This window comes from Cyprinus carpio, chromosome A4, assembly GCF_018340385.1.
Source record: "Cyprinus carpio isolate SPL01 chromosome A4, ASM1834038v1, whole genome shotgun sequence".
In the NCBI taxonomy this organism is placed as follows: Eukaryota; Metazoa; Chordata; class Actinopteri; order Cypriniformes; family Cyprinidae; genus Cyprinus; species Cyprinus carpio.
This window is the reverse complement of record NC_056575.1, coordinates 3,063,829-3,080,511: the sequence shown is the minus strand read 5'-3', so window position 1 is coordinate 3,080,511 and position 16,683 is coordinate 3,063,829. Positions and strand designations below refer to the sequence as shown.

Sequence of the window (16,683 nt, the reverse complement as noted above, 5' to 3'; positions counted from 1 at the left end):
CTAACTGAAATTGAACCACATTGATGGACCACAATATCTTAAATAGAGATGTATGTGAGCATGCTGCACAGTTTAATAAAGATTAAAATGTGTGCATTAACCGTGAGGTGCTCTACGGTCAATTTTAAACATTACATTTATTTTTTTCTTCATCGGAATGGTACAAAACTTGATAAAGGTTTAGGTGTTTGCTATGTGAACACATACACACACACACACACACACACACACACACACACACATACAAATCATGATTCAAAAAGGTTAAATGGTCCTGAAAAAAAATAAATCACACTTGGACTATTTTTTAAATTTTCATTATAATAAACTTACTGTAAATTTAAACTTAAAATTAAGTTTATTTTTATTTATTTTTTCACTTCAACAATAATCTTCAATAATCAATAATCAAACAATAATCAAAATGAGATTAAGCTTAAGTTTGTGTTGCAAAATATTCAAGATTTATGGAAATGTTTATTTTTAGATTATGCTCAAAAAGTAACATATATTAAATGGATCATAACTATTCCGTAAATCTAATTAAGGATCATAAAATCCCCTTTAAATACAAAATATTAAATAAATAACAGTACCAAATTAAAATATAGTACATTTATTTCATCAAAATAATAGCAAATGCCAAGCAAAAAGCAAAAGAGGGTTACATGTACATATACACTACCAATGAAATGTTTTGGGTCAGTAAAAAGGAAAGAAACTGATACATTTATTCAGCAAGGATGCATTAAACTGATCCAAAGTAACAGTAAAGACTTGCACAAAGATTCTATTCCAAATTAATGCTATTCTTTTCCCACCAAAATATTAAGCAGCACAACTGTTTTCAAAATTGATAATAATAAATGCTTCTTGAATAGCAAATCAGCATATTAGAATGATTTCTGAAGGATCATGTGACGCTGAAGTAATGATGCTGAAAATTCAGCTTTCATCACAGGAATAAATTACATTTTAAAATATATTAAAACAGAAAACAGTCATTTTAAATCATAAAATTTTTTTCCAAAAATATTGTGATTTTACTGTAGTTTTTGTTGTTTTTTTGTTGCTATCAGTTTGCATTTGTTCTTTGCCCTCACTCTCTCATTGTCTTTGTCCAGATCTGTTTCACTACAGCAGCATCATGACGTTATTTGAGGCTCTTGTGACAGGACTCTGAGGAACTCTTATCTGCAGGAGTTTCTGTTCCTCTCCAGGAGTGTGTCAATATCAGCAAAGTGTCTGCAGCGGACCATCTCATGCTGCTGAGAAAGGTTACAAAAGCTAAAAAAAAAAAAAAAAAAGAGGCACAAAATCGTTAAACAGTCCCGTCTGGCAGCTATAGCCTTTTCCCTGAATGCTCTAGGGCAGAGTCAGGACTATTTTGATTTTTATTTCCTTTTTTTTATATCTAGAGGTAAATTGTATTGCTGAGAGGTTGCTCAGGAGACAAGTTCTCAGTTATGTTTCATATAACTATCAACTTTATAAGATGTATAAGAGATATATCTAGTTTGAAACTCGAGAAAATGTGAAATTTCTTGGGTCTTCATATGGGGAGAAAATCAAAAGTCTCCATTTATTTGCTACTGATGTCACTGATGTGAAGAGAAATCTAATAATAAAAAAAAATCTTTAAAGAGATAGTTCATCCAAAAATAAAAACCAACAGTTATTTGAAAAGTTATTTGAAACAGTTATTTGACCCTGTTCTTTGAAACAAACTGTTCACATAACATCCTAAAGTTAAAAGTAGCTCCTAACTTGCCGATTTAGGAGAAAATTTTAAAAATAGTGGGCGTGTCAGTCCTTAATTTAGGACTCCTAAATATTTGCTCTAAGAGTATTTCACAAAGTGTTTTAGAGCTAAAATTAGCTCATAAATCTGTGAAATGTTAGGAGTAGTGAAGAGGACTAAGTACTCCTAAGTCACTAAGATCAAATCTGAAATATCCTAAAATGGCTGTTGCCAGCAATCTACCTCAGAATATAAACATTTTAGAAATTTTTTTCTAATTGGTTTGGTTTGGAGGTTATCCCAGCTCCAAATGTTTTATTATATCCTTAATATATAGCTGTTCCGCGTCCAGTATTTTTTTTGTTGTTGTTGATGTTTGAATGTCTTACTATCAGCCATGATTATAATGCTAATTAAAAGGCTGTTTATATGCATATTGCCAAAATTTTATTAGGCGCTTAGTCAAAAAAATAAAATAAATAAATTCCACATATAGTTGATGAAATCACTCAGTCCGTGACGGACAAATCGTTAACGGCTGGTTTATGTGGTAAAAGTACATTGGGCAGGACATCCATATGCTCACCTAACATTCATCGATCTCAAATATGGCTTATCATCTGAGATATGTATGTAGTAGCAACTTTACATGGCAGCTCAATCTACAGTAATGTTAGCCTAGAAAAAAGTGTGCATGTTTGTGCAGAGTGTGGAAGCTGAACAGTAGCGCTTGGACTACTGCTGGACAGATGGAGGCACCGCTGCGATCATTAACTCTTAAAATACTTCGTCATTTTTGGTCATACAGCTAAGACTAATGCATCTTTTCTATCTGTAAAGACTCTACGTTTAGTCGTGTGATCTCAGAATAGCAACGAAATGTTGCGCTTTTGTAAAATAAAGCAATCATGATGCGCTTTCTGCTGTCTTGAATTTGAGAGCGTCACTTCGAAACTCTGTGGATGCTAGCCTTATTACAGACATGAAAAATATATCTATAGAGAGTGAAACTTTTAAATGAACCAATTCTCAAATTATGTAATCTGTATGAAACATGCATACAGGTGCTGCGGAGATGAGTCACTGTCGCAGACTTCATCTCTTAAACCGAAAACAGAAAGCACTAGTGTAACAATAAATTACGACGTTACAATATATTAAAACGTTAATGCAGTGTACTTGCTGTATTTCCCTAACAAATTCATAATTATTATATTTGCCGGTGTGCTGTGGGAAGCCTTTTTTGCATGCGCTTGATCGCTTATTAGGCTATGTGGGCAATTATAGGCTCTTTATTATGATTTATATAGTTTATTAATAAAAGTTCAATTAATAGTCAACTAATGCTTAAAAGGAACGACTTCTATTCGACCAGAAAAATCTTTAGTCGAGGGCAGCCCTAATGCATATGAACTAATTGTTTATGAGAAGCATACATATAAGAGGCTAACAATTAGCTGAATATATAGCCTACTTGTTTAATTAGTGACACTTAGCCTGCATTAAAAAAATCTTTATTTGAATGTGGCAATTAACATTTTTATTTTAAAACCTTTATTTGAATATGGCAACATAATATTGCGCTCTGCACTATTTCTATGAATAAATCTCTGGCATAGACTATCAGCCAATCACTGTGTGCATTGTTAGTATGCATGCTGACATCATCCATAGCAATGAGGTCAACCCCGCCCCCTTACTCTTAGCTTAAGACTTCTGTCTATTCCTTAGTAAAAGTTTGTCTCAGCAGCTTTGTGAATAGGTTTTAAGAAAAAACTCTTAGCTAAAAACTTTTACTGCTATTTAGGAGAAATCTTAGTGGTAACACAAAAATGTTTTGTGAATACAGGCCCAGATATATGTAAATTTGCTTTTTAACAATTTGTATCGTAAAAAGCACTATACAAATAAATTTGAATTGAATTTAATATAAATAAAAATATAAATATTAAATTCTAAGTTTATATCTGCAAATCTGAAAAAACTCAGAGAGTTGCGAGAATAAAAGTCCCAATGACTTTATTTTTTACTTTTTTATTTTGTTTTTGTTCCATAGTGAAAACAGGCTTTCATTGTTTTCAATGTGAATGTATTTTAAAATGTAATTTATTCCTATGATCAAAGCTGAATTTTTTAGCATCATTACTCCAGTCTTCAGTGTCACATGATCCTTCAGAAATCATTCTAATATACTGACAAAATAAATCAGTTTTCCTCAAATTATTGGGAGCACATTCTAATAAATGTAAGTCTAAAATGATTAATTCATCAAAATGTGCAATCAGTACATGTCAGACTTACACAGCAGAATAACTGGAACAAGTTCTTTCTCTCTAATGACATTTCTGGTCACATTCATGAATACACACACTGTCAGTGATTTTTTCTTAACTGTCTTTCAATTCAAACACAGCCGATGAGGAATGCAAGGTGGTGGAACAAATAACCCAGGTTGCACTGCCCGCAAGAAAGCGAATTAATGAGGTTTTAATGGTCCCACACAGCCCCGCCACCTTAATCGCTCAACTGCAGTTATGCAAATGACAACTTGAAGGCAAACATAAGCAGATGATAACAAAACGCTGGAGTTGGGGGATAGAAAAATGAAAGAGTAGAGAGGACGCACAGAGCAAAACTAATATTTAAATGAATCGTTTGATATGGTTTCAAAGAGAATGTTTAACTTCTTTTGTTTCAACATGATTCCAGGCGCACAAGGGAAACGAAAACAGTCAATCATGCACAGTTCTCTCCTCTTAAGACGCACGTGGCACATTATGAAGAAATATGAGCACCCCTCAAATTTTCTGGTCTCTGCTTTGATGCATGTGTGATGATGTTAGGGGCCACTGAGGAGCCCGTGGTGCAACTTGGCAGAGAAATGGCAAACACTGCGATCTGTGATTGCGAGAATTAATGAATGAAGCTGGAAGTTTGAAATATGAAAAATGAGTGAAAACACTTGAATATGTACATAGACAAGCACTCTGCGGAAAACATGAGAAGCTGCATCGGTAATAGACATGCTTACGGCACTGTGTAGTAAAATATGGCATAACACTTTATAATAACTTTCATTAATATGGCTTTAATGCACATTATACTGAATAAGGCTTCAAGGAATAGTTGAAAAATTAGAATTCTTTCATCATTTATTCACTCTTGCGTTGCAAAAACATTCTTTCTCGGAACACAAAATTCCATTCTAATGTCACTGGTTCTTGCACGTCTCATAATTGATCACAACACTGAAAACTTGGATATGCACATTTTTAGCAAATAAAAAATTTAATTAGACATTTTTTTGTGTGCCAAATAAAAACATAATTAGTGCAAAAGAACAGCACTTACAACTATCTGTTAAGCATTCGAGGCAGAAACCAGACTTACATTCCGGCAAATAAACTGTCTTGAAATTTACCAACTTGTATCAGTAATCTTGAGACTTGATTTAGACTCAACCCTGAAGGACCTGCGACTTGTGAACTTGTCTGATAATTGTTCAGCTGAAGATCCAAGCACTCACCATTGAAATTAACGCTCCGGATGTATCCGAGGAGCTCCTTTCCGTTGATATTGCTCATGCGGGGGCAGAGGCCGGGGTATCCGAAGCAATAGTCCCTGTGCATGCGGTGAAGCGCGTGTGCCATGGCATAAACCGCATCCATCACGAACTGTACCTTCCCTTCCTGCTCATAACTAGAGTCACGGCCCACCTTCTCCAGACCTGCAACACAAAACACACATCTTGAACAAACACGGCCTTTTGAGAGCTCAGCATAATGTGTTTCATTTGGAGAATCCACTCTTGCAGATGCAGTAATTCTCTTCTTAATAAATTGCTATTTAATGTTTCTCAAATGTAGCCACTCATTAGAGTAATTAGCTAATCAAATCCTTGAGGAGGTGCGTACGCCGGCCTTCTGATGCATGTTTTGCCAGTTAAAGTAACAAAAATGTGTTCTTTCCAAACAAATATTTCCTTCCATATCTCTAGAGACGGCAAAAGTAATATCACGCCTGCGGTTCAGAACAAATATTCCAGCTGTTGTTGTGCGTAAATTGAATTTGGCTCTGGCATCTATGATTATTTCTCTTATAATCATCAGAGTGCTTTCCAACTTGGTGTATTTTAACACTGGATGCCTCCGGGAAGAGCTCTCTTTTCCCACCATAGTTGAAGGATAAATAAAAAGGTGGACAAGGTGAATTAGCAAGTCCTGGGGTCCCCCATTGCTTCTACTGTCAGCGAGGAATTAATAGGCTCCTGTAAATGAAACCCAATCTACTTTTATAGCACATTCAGAGAAATGGGAAAATGATGCATTTGGTCTTCCAAAAACTAGATGGATTACCCGACCTGAACAGTGTGATAAATACGACACACAGAACAACAGGCCCAGTGTCAAAACAAGGTGAACGTCAGGTTTATTTGTGGTCACACGTCCACAATGACAGTCCATTCACAATCAAAACCACGAGCTATGTTCGGAAAGCAATGCTAGCCGGATGCCGATTGGTCAGACACATTGGTGAATATTTAAAATAAATAACATAACGTATAACATATAAAAGTATAAATAATATAATAATAAAGTAATAAAATTATAAAAACAATGCAGAAAATTAATATAATCCTGAATATTATATATATATACATAATATATGTGTGTATACTGTGTATATTTATTATGTATATATAAATACACACACATGCATGTATATATTTAAGAAGAATAAGTTATGTTTATATATTAAATATATTTATATATAATATAAAATATAAGAATATAAATATATAAATGTATATACATGTAAATATTTTCTAAATATATACTTTATGTGTGTATTTATATATACATAATAAATATACCCTGTACACATACATATATTATGTAAACAAAACTTTTATTTTGGATGTGATTAATCGTGATTAATCATTTGACAGCCCTAATATATATATAATGAAGTAAAATAAAATAGTATAAAATATATAATATAATATAATATAGTTTAATATAACAATAAATATGTATATCAATATGTAAATTCCATATGAATATATATATATATATATATATATATATATATATATATATATATATATATATATATATATATATATATATATATATATATATTGTACTATATAATAATAATAATAATAATAATAAACAAGGAATGTATAAAAAAACCTAAATATATTAGAAATACATCTAGTATAAATAAAATAAAAGACATACGTGTAATATGAATAAAATATATGACAAATCAAATATTTAACATTTTTTTCATTTTAAATGACAAGTTAATACACAAAACTATACTAAAAAGTTTAAATATTTAAAACAAATAAATAATATAAACAATAATGATGTAATAAAATAAAAAGTAAATATATATAACAATATATAACACACTATATTAATATTGCAGTATTCAGTAAATAGAGAGCTAGCATTCTGTTCTGAACAACCATGAATACAACAGCATTTGGCTTTTGTTTGTTGTAAATTTATTCATTCAGCAGATGCTTTCATCCAAAGCAACTTACAAATGAGGAAACATACAAACATGAGTGATTACTCATAAGAAGCCAATACCAGCAGTGCCACGATACACAAGTTTACGTGCTGCCTCGATTCAGAGCGGCAGCTGAGGGGCTTTGAGTGATTATACAATAATCATACAACAATGTCCCATTTTTATGTTTATTACGGCATGTGTGCAGGCTTTTCTGTGTCTCCGCTGAGCAGCAGAGGAAACAAACTGATGTTTATTGAGTGACTGAAGACAGCACGGATGACGGACAGCCTAATGAGGCCTACAAGAGTTGAAATTAGATGTCAATTAGTGGCGCAAGTAAAAATTCCCCTTCTTTTCATCTCACATTTCCCTTCCATCTCTGAAGAACAGTTAAAAAGACTAAATAGTTTCTTCTCTCTCAATACTTTTGTAGCAGGCTTACAGTATCATATAAAAAGAATGATATCTGGCTAAACGTAATGACTGGCAGTGTCATGAATATGCACGAATTGTCTTCTTTTCTTTCTCTCACTCTGAGTTACGTCTCTGTGTGCCAACATTGAGAAAATATTCACCATTCTATGTGCTATCTTATGCTAATGAGAGCATTTCGGCTACATAATATATGCACATCTGACTGCATTACTCAAGACAAGCTTGGAAAAACATCAGTGCCTGTCTTTGTCAACAACAACACTTGAGCTGAAGCGTACAGGCCTGTTTTGAAAGCTAAATATATATATATATATATATATATATATATATATATATATATATATTTATATATATTTATATATAGCGCGATCTATTTATCTATGTATCTATATACATACATACAGTATATATATAGTAGTCAATATACAGTATATACAGTAGTCAACTTTTGAAGTGGATCAAAACCTTTCATCAAAGTTGTCCTAAAACCAAAAACAATACTCGTTCCTGTCTAAGGACAACTTTGATAAACTTTTTTGATCCACTTCAAATGTTGACTGCTATATATATATATATATATATATATATATATATATAAACCAATATTAATATTAATTAAATATTAACATTTAAATAAACAGTTACATATACAGTATATGTCACGTATATACAGTGCCTTGCTAAAGTATTCACACCCCTTCATTTTTTCACATTTTGTTATGTTGCTGCCTTATGTTCAACTACTTTAAAAAAAAATTTTCCCACATCAATCTACACTCCATACCTTCAATGCAGCAGCATTTTTTCTGAACTCTTGCTCAGATGCGTGGCTTGACGCAATCCTGTCTCTGAGCTCTACAGGCATTTTCTGGACCTCAGTGCTTGGTTTTTGCATTATCAGCTGTTAGACCTTTTATTGAGAGCTGTGTGCCTTTCCAAATCATACCCATTCAAATGAATTTGGCACAGGTTAACTTCACTCAAAGTGTAGTAACATCTACAAGCAATATGGATGATCCTGAGCGAAATTTCAACTGTCCCAGATAAAGGTATGAATACTTACACAATGGAATAAAATCAATATAAATTATTTTAAAATAATAAATTCACAAAGATGTTAAAAACCTTTTTTTTTGCTTTGCCATTATAGTGCATGAAGTGTAGATTGATGTGGGTAAAAAGTAATATAAAGCAGTTTAAAATAAGGCAGCAACATAAAAATGTGAGAAAAAACACGAAGGGGTATGAATACTTTTGCAAAGCACAGTATGTATAAATAAATAAATAATTTATTTGAAAAAAAAATTTTTTAAACGTATTAATATAATGGGCAAGATGAATAAGCAAGAGCTCTCTCTATTTATAATTCTTTTTAATATTTTAGATAAAATATAAAAAATGAAATTAGTCAGCAGTTAAAACATTAAAATTCTATAAACACACACAACATGTTTATATATACATTTATACATATATATATATACATATATATATATATATACACACACACACACACACACGTATATATACATTTATACATAACATATTAATTCATATACTGTAGAAATATTATGACATTTCTGTTTTCAAGAAACAAACTCTTTATGTATCACTTAAAGTCTCCTCTTTTAACCGCTTTTATCATCTTTTTTTTGTTTGTTTGTTTGTTTTTTCCAACAGGGGACAGTTCAATTAAAAAAAATAAAAAATAAAAATAAGTGAAGATTAAATGTGTATACAGTATATGTAAGACGTACACACCAGCATTTAATTTTCTTCTAATAAGTACAGTTTCACAACCCCACAAGCATCATCTTGCTTAAGGCATAATAATATCCAAAGAAATATTTCAATCCATTAATTTAGCTTAAAAAAGCAAGAATGCAAATTTTAGTAATACGTTGTCTGATAAAGTACTTCAAAATCAAACCGAAAAGGCACCGTCTGACAGAATGATGTCTGCCTGCAGCCACTGCAAAACCAAAAGCCAGTGTGCCTGACCGGGTTCCAGACAGCCGATCCTGTTTGCCATTGGGGAGCACATTTCTGAACCCGTCACTGCAATTTCTCCAAGCTGATGGGATTCCTGAACTTCAAAATGAGACTGACATTCATGCTGTCCGAGACCCGATGCCCTCTTTCCCCGAGTCATTACGGCTCACGCAGCAGCCCTGTTTGCTGTCAGAGCTCCAATACGTGTTTTTAAGCGGCTCTGATTTATTTGAGGAATGGCTAAACACATCCTGACATCAGTTATTTTATTTCGAACCGTTCTCCCCTCTATAATTTTCAGCAGGTTAGTCTTTGTGTAAGCTCTTAGCTCGTGGAAGAAAGAGTCAAAGCACGCGTGACACTAGGGACTAGTCTTATTGTTGGCAATAAGACGGAGCGTGAAATCGCATTAAGAGTTGCGGCTGAGGTTCTGCCACCTTGTGCTCTCCAGGGCTCACTGGGATACGGTTAGCTGGGAAGGCGAAACCAGCTGAGCTCTTGACACCAATCTAACAACAGTCGGATTCGTCTCGTCAGCCGGAGCTGCCAGGTGTGGTGTCTGCACAGGAAGTCAGGTTCATGCACTTATTCAGACTTCCTGTTTCAGCAGAGCCACATCAAGGTGCGAGTCCCAACTGAGGATGCTGGGTTTTAATTAGGACTCAGTCAGGGTAATAAATTACACAGCACAGCAGTGTAAGACTCTCACATAGATGGAGAGAGCGGATTCATTACTTTCAGTGCATGAGGCGATAAAGAGAAATAAAATATTATATATATATATATATATATATATATATATATATATATATATATATATATATATATATATGAGCAAAGCACAAATGGGTAGGAACCTTATGAAACTTGTCCAGCTCATATTACACTACACAATCTAAAGAACAATATGAGAGAGTATATTTAAAATAATTTTATGCCAGTAACACACTTCCCCACCCCAATTTCCCATTGTTGTGATTTGAATAATATAAAATAAAAAATTTAATTATAAAATATACAAAACATGATCAAATGTAATAATAATAATAATAATAATAATAAAATGTAAAATAAAACAAAATTTAAATAACAATAATTAATCAATATGAACATTTACATTAATGTGATTTATATACACTTTTTAAATATCTTAAATATATAATATCTAACTAAGTATTGTGGCACTACCTTCAATTTTAAAATTTTATTTTACAAAATATATACGTGTGTGTGTGTGTGTGTGTGTGTGTGTGTGTGTGTGTGTGTGTGTGTGTGTATCTGTATTACATTTTTATGAAAACAGTAAGAAAATGAAGTATTACATTAATATTAATCACCATTAAAAATAATGTGAAATACAAAAATTAATTAACTAAATAAATAACATATTAATGCATTACATTATTTATTAGAATTATTGGTATGCTTACTATGATGCAAATATTGTGCACTGAATCTTTAATGTATCAAAATTAGACATTATTTTATTTTTCTTTGGATTTTTAGGCAAAATATGAACAAGACATGCATTCATGATGGTAACCTTCAACATTTATGTCTCCTTTCTTCCGTTCATCCCTCTCTCTTCTGTTTTTCGTGTATTCAGTGGCACATTACCAACAAAAAAAAAACTAATCACTGCATCCTCAGTGGCTCTGATGTCGAGAAAAAAATAACATAAGACTCTTATTTTCACTTTTACATCCAACTACAAAACACCTGCATTGCTTGCGAGACATTGTTGTCACTACAACTGCTCAAGCGCAGAGAAAATGGCGCACAGTGTACAACTGGCTGAGGGAGGAAATATGCTAAAACGGGACACTCCATCAGCGGTCCTGGGCGGGGCCTCAGCAGTACGACATCATACTGCTCAGAAAATCTAAATGGCTTGATACTTGATGACACTGCCTGGACAGTTGATAACCAGGAAAGAAACAAAGCAACACACACACAAAGCCGTCCACAAAACCCTGTGCATTAATGTGATCTTGTCCAAGCCCTTGGTGCTTTTAAATGCTGCAGAAGACATAAACAACAACTAAATAAAAGCACTCTGTATGATGTGAAAATCCCCACAATCAAGGGACGGATCGGCTCTTGGGAAAACAGCGCAACAATTTTCTCACTGCCCATGTTAACACTAATGCGTATCCAGCGAATTTAGGAGCATCTTTGGGAAGTGTTTTTGATTCTTTATACCAGCCTCAAAAAAGACACCATCGGCTACAGTCCTGTCAGGACAAAAAGGCTCTTTCACATGCAAAGACGCTTCAGCCAGGTAGAAGCGTCATTTCAGATATTTATAGAGTCATTCTTGTAGACAGGGATGGCGTGCTGCCGATAGACTTTCAGAGCTTTGGTGATCCTACACAGCCCAGACATTAAATACAACACACAGCAGGCCTTTCATACCACTGTTTCCTAAATTAAACCATCGATTGCCAGCATCAATATGTCTAATGACTGAAGACAGAAACACCAGACTCATCTGTAATGAAGTTGCGGATGGTGTCTTTTTAGGTCAATGAGTGAGTAAACAAGGACTGTTAGTTAGAAAATAACTTCCACCACAGGTGCAGAAGCACACAAACACAAGCGCCGAGAGCGTTTGAGCTTTGATCACGCTCTCTGACGATTTTATTAATGAGAAGTGGGCGGAATCATGACCTTTGCATCATCAACATGGAAAACAATCTGCCGGCTTGGGATCAATCACGAGGCCGTGTTGTAGTGACACGGATCACAGCGGCGGTGTAATTAAACAGGCCTGATTGCTTGTAAAGAGGGACACTCTGTAGAGTAGATGGAGACGAGAGGATACCTGGGAAATATATTCATAGACTGGATGAGTTGCATAGTTATAATATCCAAACGCATATAATATTTTTTATAATATCCAACAGTTGCATAGTTATAGTATCCAACTAACTGAACTGTGACTTAAAAAAAATGACCAGAACGCATACTTTTAATTAAATTTCAAAGCAGACACAAATATTGGTTATTTTTACCCAATTGTTTTTACTGATACTATAAGATCATTGTACTGTTCAATAAGATTTTTTAATGTTTTCAAAAGTCTCTTATGGTCACCAAGGCTGCAAATATTTGTTAAAAAATAAAATAAAAGCTGTAAAAAATTTCAGTTTAAAATAATTTGCAAACACTGAAAGCGCTCTATTTCAGTCAGTTTTCATTACCCACATCTCCCTTTTCCATTAAGCTTAAACAGAGTTGTAAAAACATAGCCCTGGGCTCAGTGTCCCCTGATTCTGCACACATGACCAGCATAATGAGTCCTGTGCTTTGTTACTTTGTTGTGTGACACTGGCCTCGTGGTTTGCACTAAATGCATTAAAATGAGAGAGTGTTGCACACAGAGAGGTTTGCATCAGCTGTGGCAGCCTGTCGATAACATTTCCACATGCAATTGGAAGTGGAAGACAGAGCAAAACAATATCAGTTAGACAGGTAAACCTGTCATTATTCATCGTGCAATCATTATTTTCATACAGAAATGGCCTGTAAAAACCAAGATGCACAAATTAAGTCTGATCTGACACACAAATCTCTCATACGCATTGTATACAGATGCATATATGCAAACCAACATACGCAGTGATGATTAATGCATTATATTAAAGCATTAAATTATGTATAGCTTTAATTAAAATTTAATTTGGCATTAAATCATGTCACTGTAATGCGACAAAAAATGCACCTGGCATTTTGTGGCACTACAATCTCCATCACTGGCTGACATCAAAATCTATTGTGGCCGCCACTCTGACCCCGATTCTTCATTCACTAAAACACACTGCAAAACAAGCAGCGAAGATACTTCACGAACATGGTGCCACATACCACTTAAAAAAATTAATAAATATTCACTTTTAAACAAATGAAAACACATCAAAGAGTAAAGGGTCCTACATTATATGATAATAAAATCTCTTAGAGTTAGTGTTTCTTTATTTATATACTTTATTTTTCAGGAAATTTGGCCTGATTGTCCTGAAATTTGTCTAATGTGAGCTTGAATGTCGTTTTAGGCAGAATTACTAAATGTAAACTTGAGAAGTAAACTTGCAATTGCAAAATATAAACTCACAAGACTCAAGTCAGAATTGTAAGATGAAAACAGAATCCTGAGGGAAAGTGTGACATAAAAAAGTCACAATTACCTTTATTCTTTTATCCTGTGGAGGACACAAGCTTCCATATTTATGAGCTGCAGCTAAGTTGTTAAAAGTGTGCTGCTTTCATGAGGACTGCTGGGTGTGATCGTTCGTTTGAGTGTTTGAAAAAAGAGTGTGATCAAGTTTTACGCTTTCCTGATGGTGCTGTTGTTGTGTTTCGAGTGTGAAAAACAGCTCATACTGCGAAGAACTGGGATGTCACAAAATGTGAGTGGTGGCGGTGTGTGTGATGTATAATTATGTTCATTATGTCAAGCACATTCTATCAGAAGTGGCGGAAGTTTCCTAATATAAAAGCCGAGGGTTGCATTTGTTCCTCTGGTGCACTTTTCTAATTGCACATTCACAGAGACGTTAAAATCCTGTGACACTCACAATGGCTTTCTTACTGCTCAGCGGCAAATTTCATTCTCCTCTATACTGCAAATTTAATACCAGCTCTGCTGTGAATGTGTTATTTCTTTCTGTATTATAAAGTAGGTTGTATTGTGGATTTTTCTTGCTCATTTGAAATAATAAATGTTTGATGTACAGTGTAACACTCGCGTTAGAACTCCATCTACAACTAAGCTGCACAGACATCAGTTTATTAACATTATCACCCACATTTACATATCATTGTCTATGTAGTATTCAGCCATGAAAAAAAAAGGTTTAGGATGTAAACCTTGAAATAGACTGTTTTACAAACAATCAAACATCTAAAATATGCATCATACACCATAATCCATCCTCTTTTGTCCTCTCACATCAAAATCCACAAACATATTTGTTTTCGATTGTGAACGATGCTTGATCTGTTCATATCTCTCCCTTGATTCAGACTTTTTAATTGGAGAAAGAAAGATAAAAACCTCTTAATAATGGATTTGTTTCTTACAAACACACAGCTTTTGGCTTCACTGGTATAGAACATTTTATTGTATAGAACATTATTTCTGCTTTTTGACATTAATCAGTAAAAAAAAAAAAAAATCACTACAACAACGTGCACTATAAATTTAAAATGTATTGTTATTATTAATTAAAGTTGTAAAGGTTTTTATAAATAAAATGTTATTTAATACTTTGTTATTATTAAAGTTTATTGTTATTAATAATACTCATAATACTATTAAAACTTTCAACTCTATGTTTATTCTCGTTGTTGTTGTTCTAAATTAAAACTTTCAACATTATTATAAATTACAATTCATAAGAAGTTTTGCAATCCAAATGTTGGCAAATGTATCTTTATTTCATAACTATACATGAATTATTTGTTAGTTTCTCTGTCTATGTAAACATGCAGCAGAAGGACATGGTTAAAAACAACTCAGCAAAAAAAATGGCAGTTGTAAATAAATAGACCAATCAGATGAATCTGGAAGCGTGTCAAATATTTTAAGACTATCGGTTGTTGTAACTATGTCAGAGAAACTAGCAGAGTTAATGCAGCATAAACATGCCTTCTGTTTAATTGTGTGGCGCTCTGTCCAGCCGTTTTTTAGCGCAGGAATGTGTTCCGTGTCAACGGCCCCCTAGACTGTCACATGTGGCCTCTCATAAGACAGGAGAGAGGAAAGAAAGGTGTGATGAAGTCAGACACTGAAAATGGTCCAAATGTCACCCAGACGTCTGTCTGAAGGCTTACGGCGGGAACACACTTTGTTTGCATTGACTGCTCAAGCTGGGGCACCTGACACTTCCTGTCCACCAAAAGCACTGCATTCAGGCCTCGTTCAAATCCTTTTGTTGCATTTTCTTTTTAAAGGAATAATTCACACAAAAAATAAACATTTACAGATGATGTACTCACCCTCAGGCCATTCAAGATGAAGATGTTTTTTTTCATCAGAAAAGATTTAGAGAAATTTAAAATCACTTCCTCTCCAATGGATGCTCTGCAGTGAATGGGTGCCGTCACAATGAGAGTCCAAACAGCTGTCCAATGCATTAATTAACATCATGTGACGTGAAAAGCTGCATGTTTGTGAGAAACAAACTATTGCTTCTTGCTAAAATACAAGTCCACAATCCATAATAAAGCTTTCTCCAGTGAAAAAGTCCATTCTCTCTCACATTTTCACATCAAAATCCACCAACATATTTGTTTAGAACTGTTTTCTCTCGTAAATGGTGCTTGATATGTGCATATTTCTCTCCTGATCCAAATTTGCCACTGCAGAAGGCAAAATTATGGATAGAGGACTCATATTTTAGCCAAAAGCAACGGTTTAAAGGAAAAAAATGTCTTAATGATAGATTTGTTTCTTACAAACACGCAGCTTTTCACTTCAAAAGATATTAACTGATGGACCGGAGTGGTGTGGATTATTGTGATGTTTTTATCGGCTGTTTGGACTCTCATTCTGACGGCACCCATTCACTGCAGAAGATCCATTGCTGAGCAAGTGACGGAATGCAAAATTTCTCCAAATCTGATGAAGAAACAAACTCATCTACATATTGGACGCCCTGAGGGTGAGTACATTTTCATCAAATTTTCATTTCTGTGTGAACCATTTCTTTAAAACCAACAACCCTTTTAGAGCCGAATCGGTAAACACAGCAAGGAATAACAGATGGAATAACAGATCCAATGCAAACACATCTTACCGGTGCACTTTTTAAGGCTTCCTGGCCGCTTTCCATGCATCCCCAGCTTGCATCCAAAGTTCTCCTCCCAGAACTCAGCGAACCACACGTTCCTTCTGTTATTGGACAGCGAGCGGCTTCGGAAGTAGCGATCGAACGCTGAGGAGAGAGAGGTGAAGGAAAAAGAAGATAAGCATCAGTGTCAGTGAA

At 34.1% G+C, this 16,683-nt stretch overlaps 1 protein-coding gene across 2 annotated transcripts in view; it reads right to left on the bottom strand.

The window, feature by feature from the left end:
- Positions 1–16,683, bottom strand: part of LOC109078020 (metabotropic glutamate receptor 8-like) — a 156,818-nt gene that overhangs the window by 29,395 nt on the left and 110,740 nt on the right. For both annotated transcript variants that reach the window (XM_042738368.1, XM_042738374.1), the window contains exons 6-7: positions 16,495–16,632; positions 5,268–5,468 (exon numbers count right to left, since the gene is read on the bottom strand). In XM_042738368.1, coding sequence (XP_042594302.1) covers positions 5,268–5,468; positions 16,495–16,632 — 339 coding nt within the window. The remainder of the gene's footprint in view (positions 1–5,267; positions 5,469–16,494; positions 16,633–16,683) is intronic.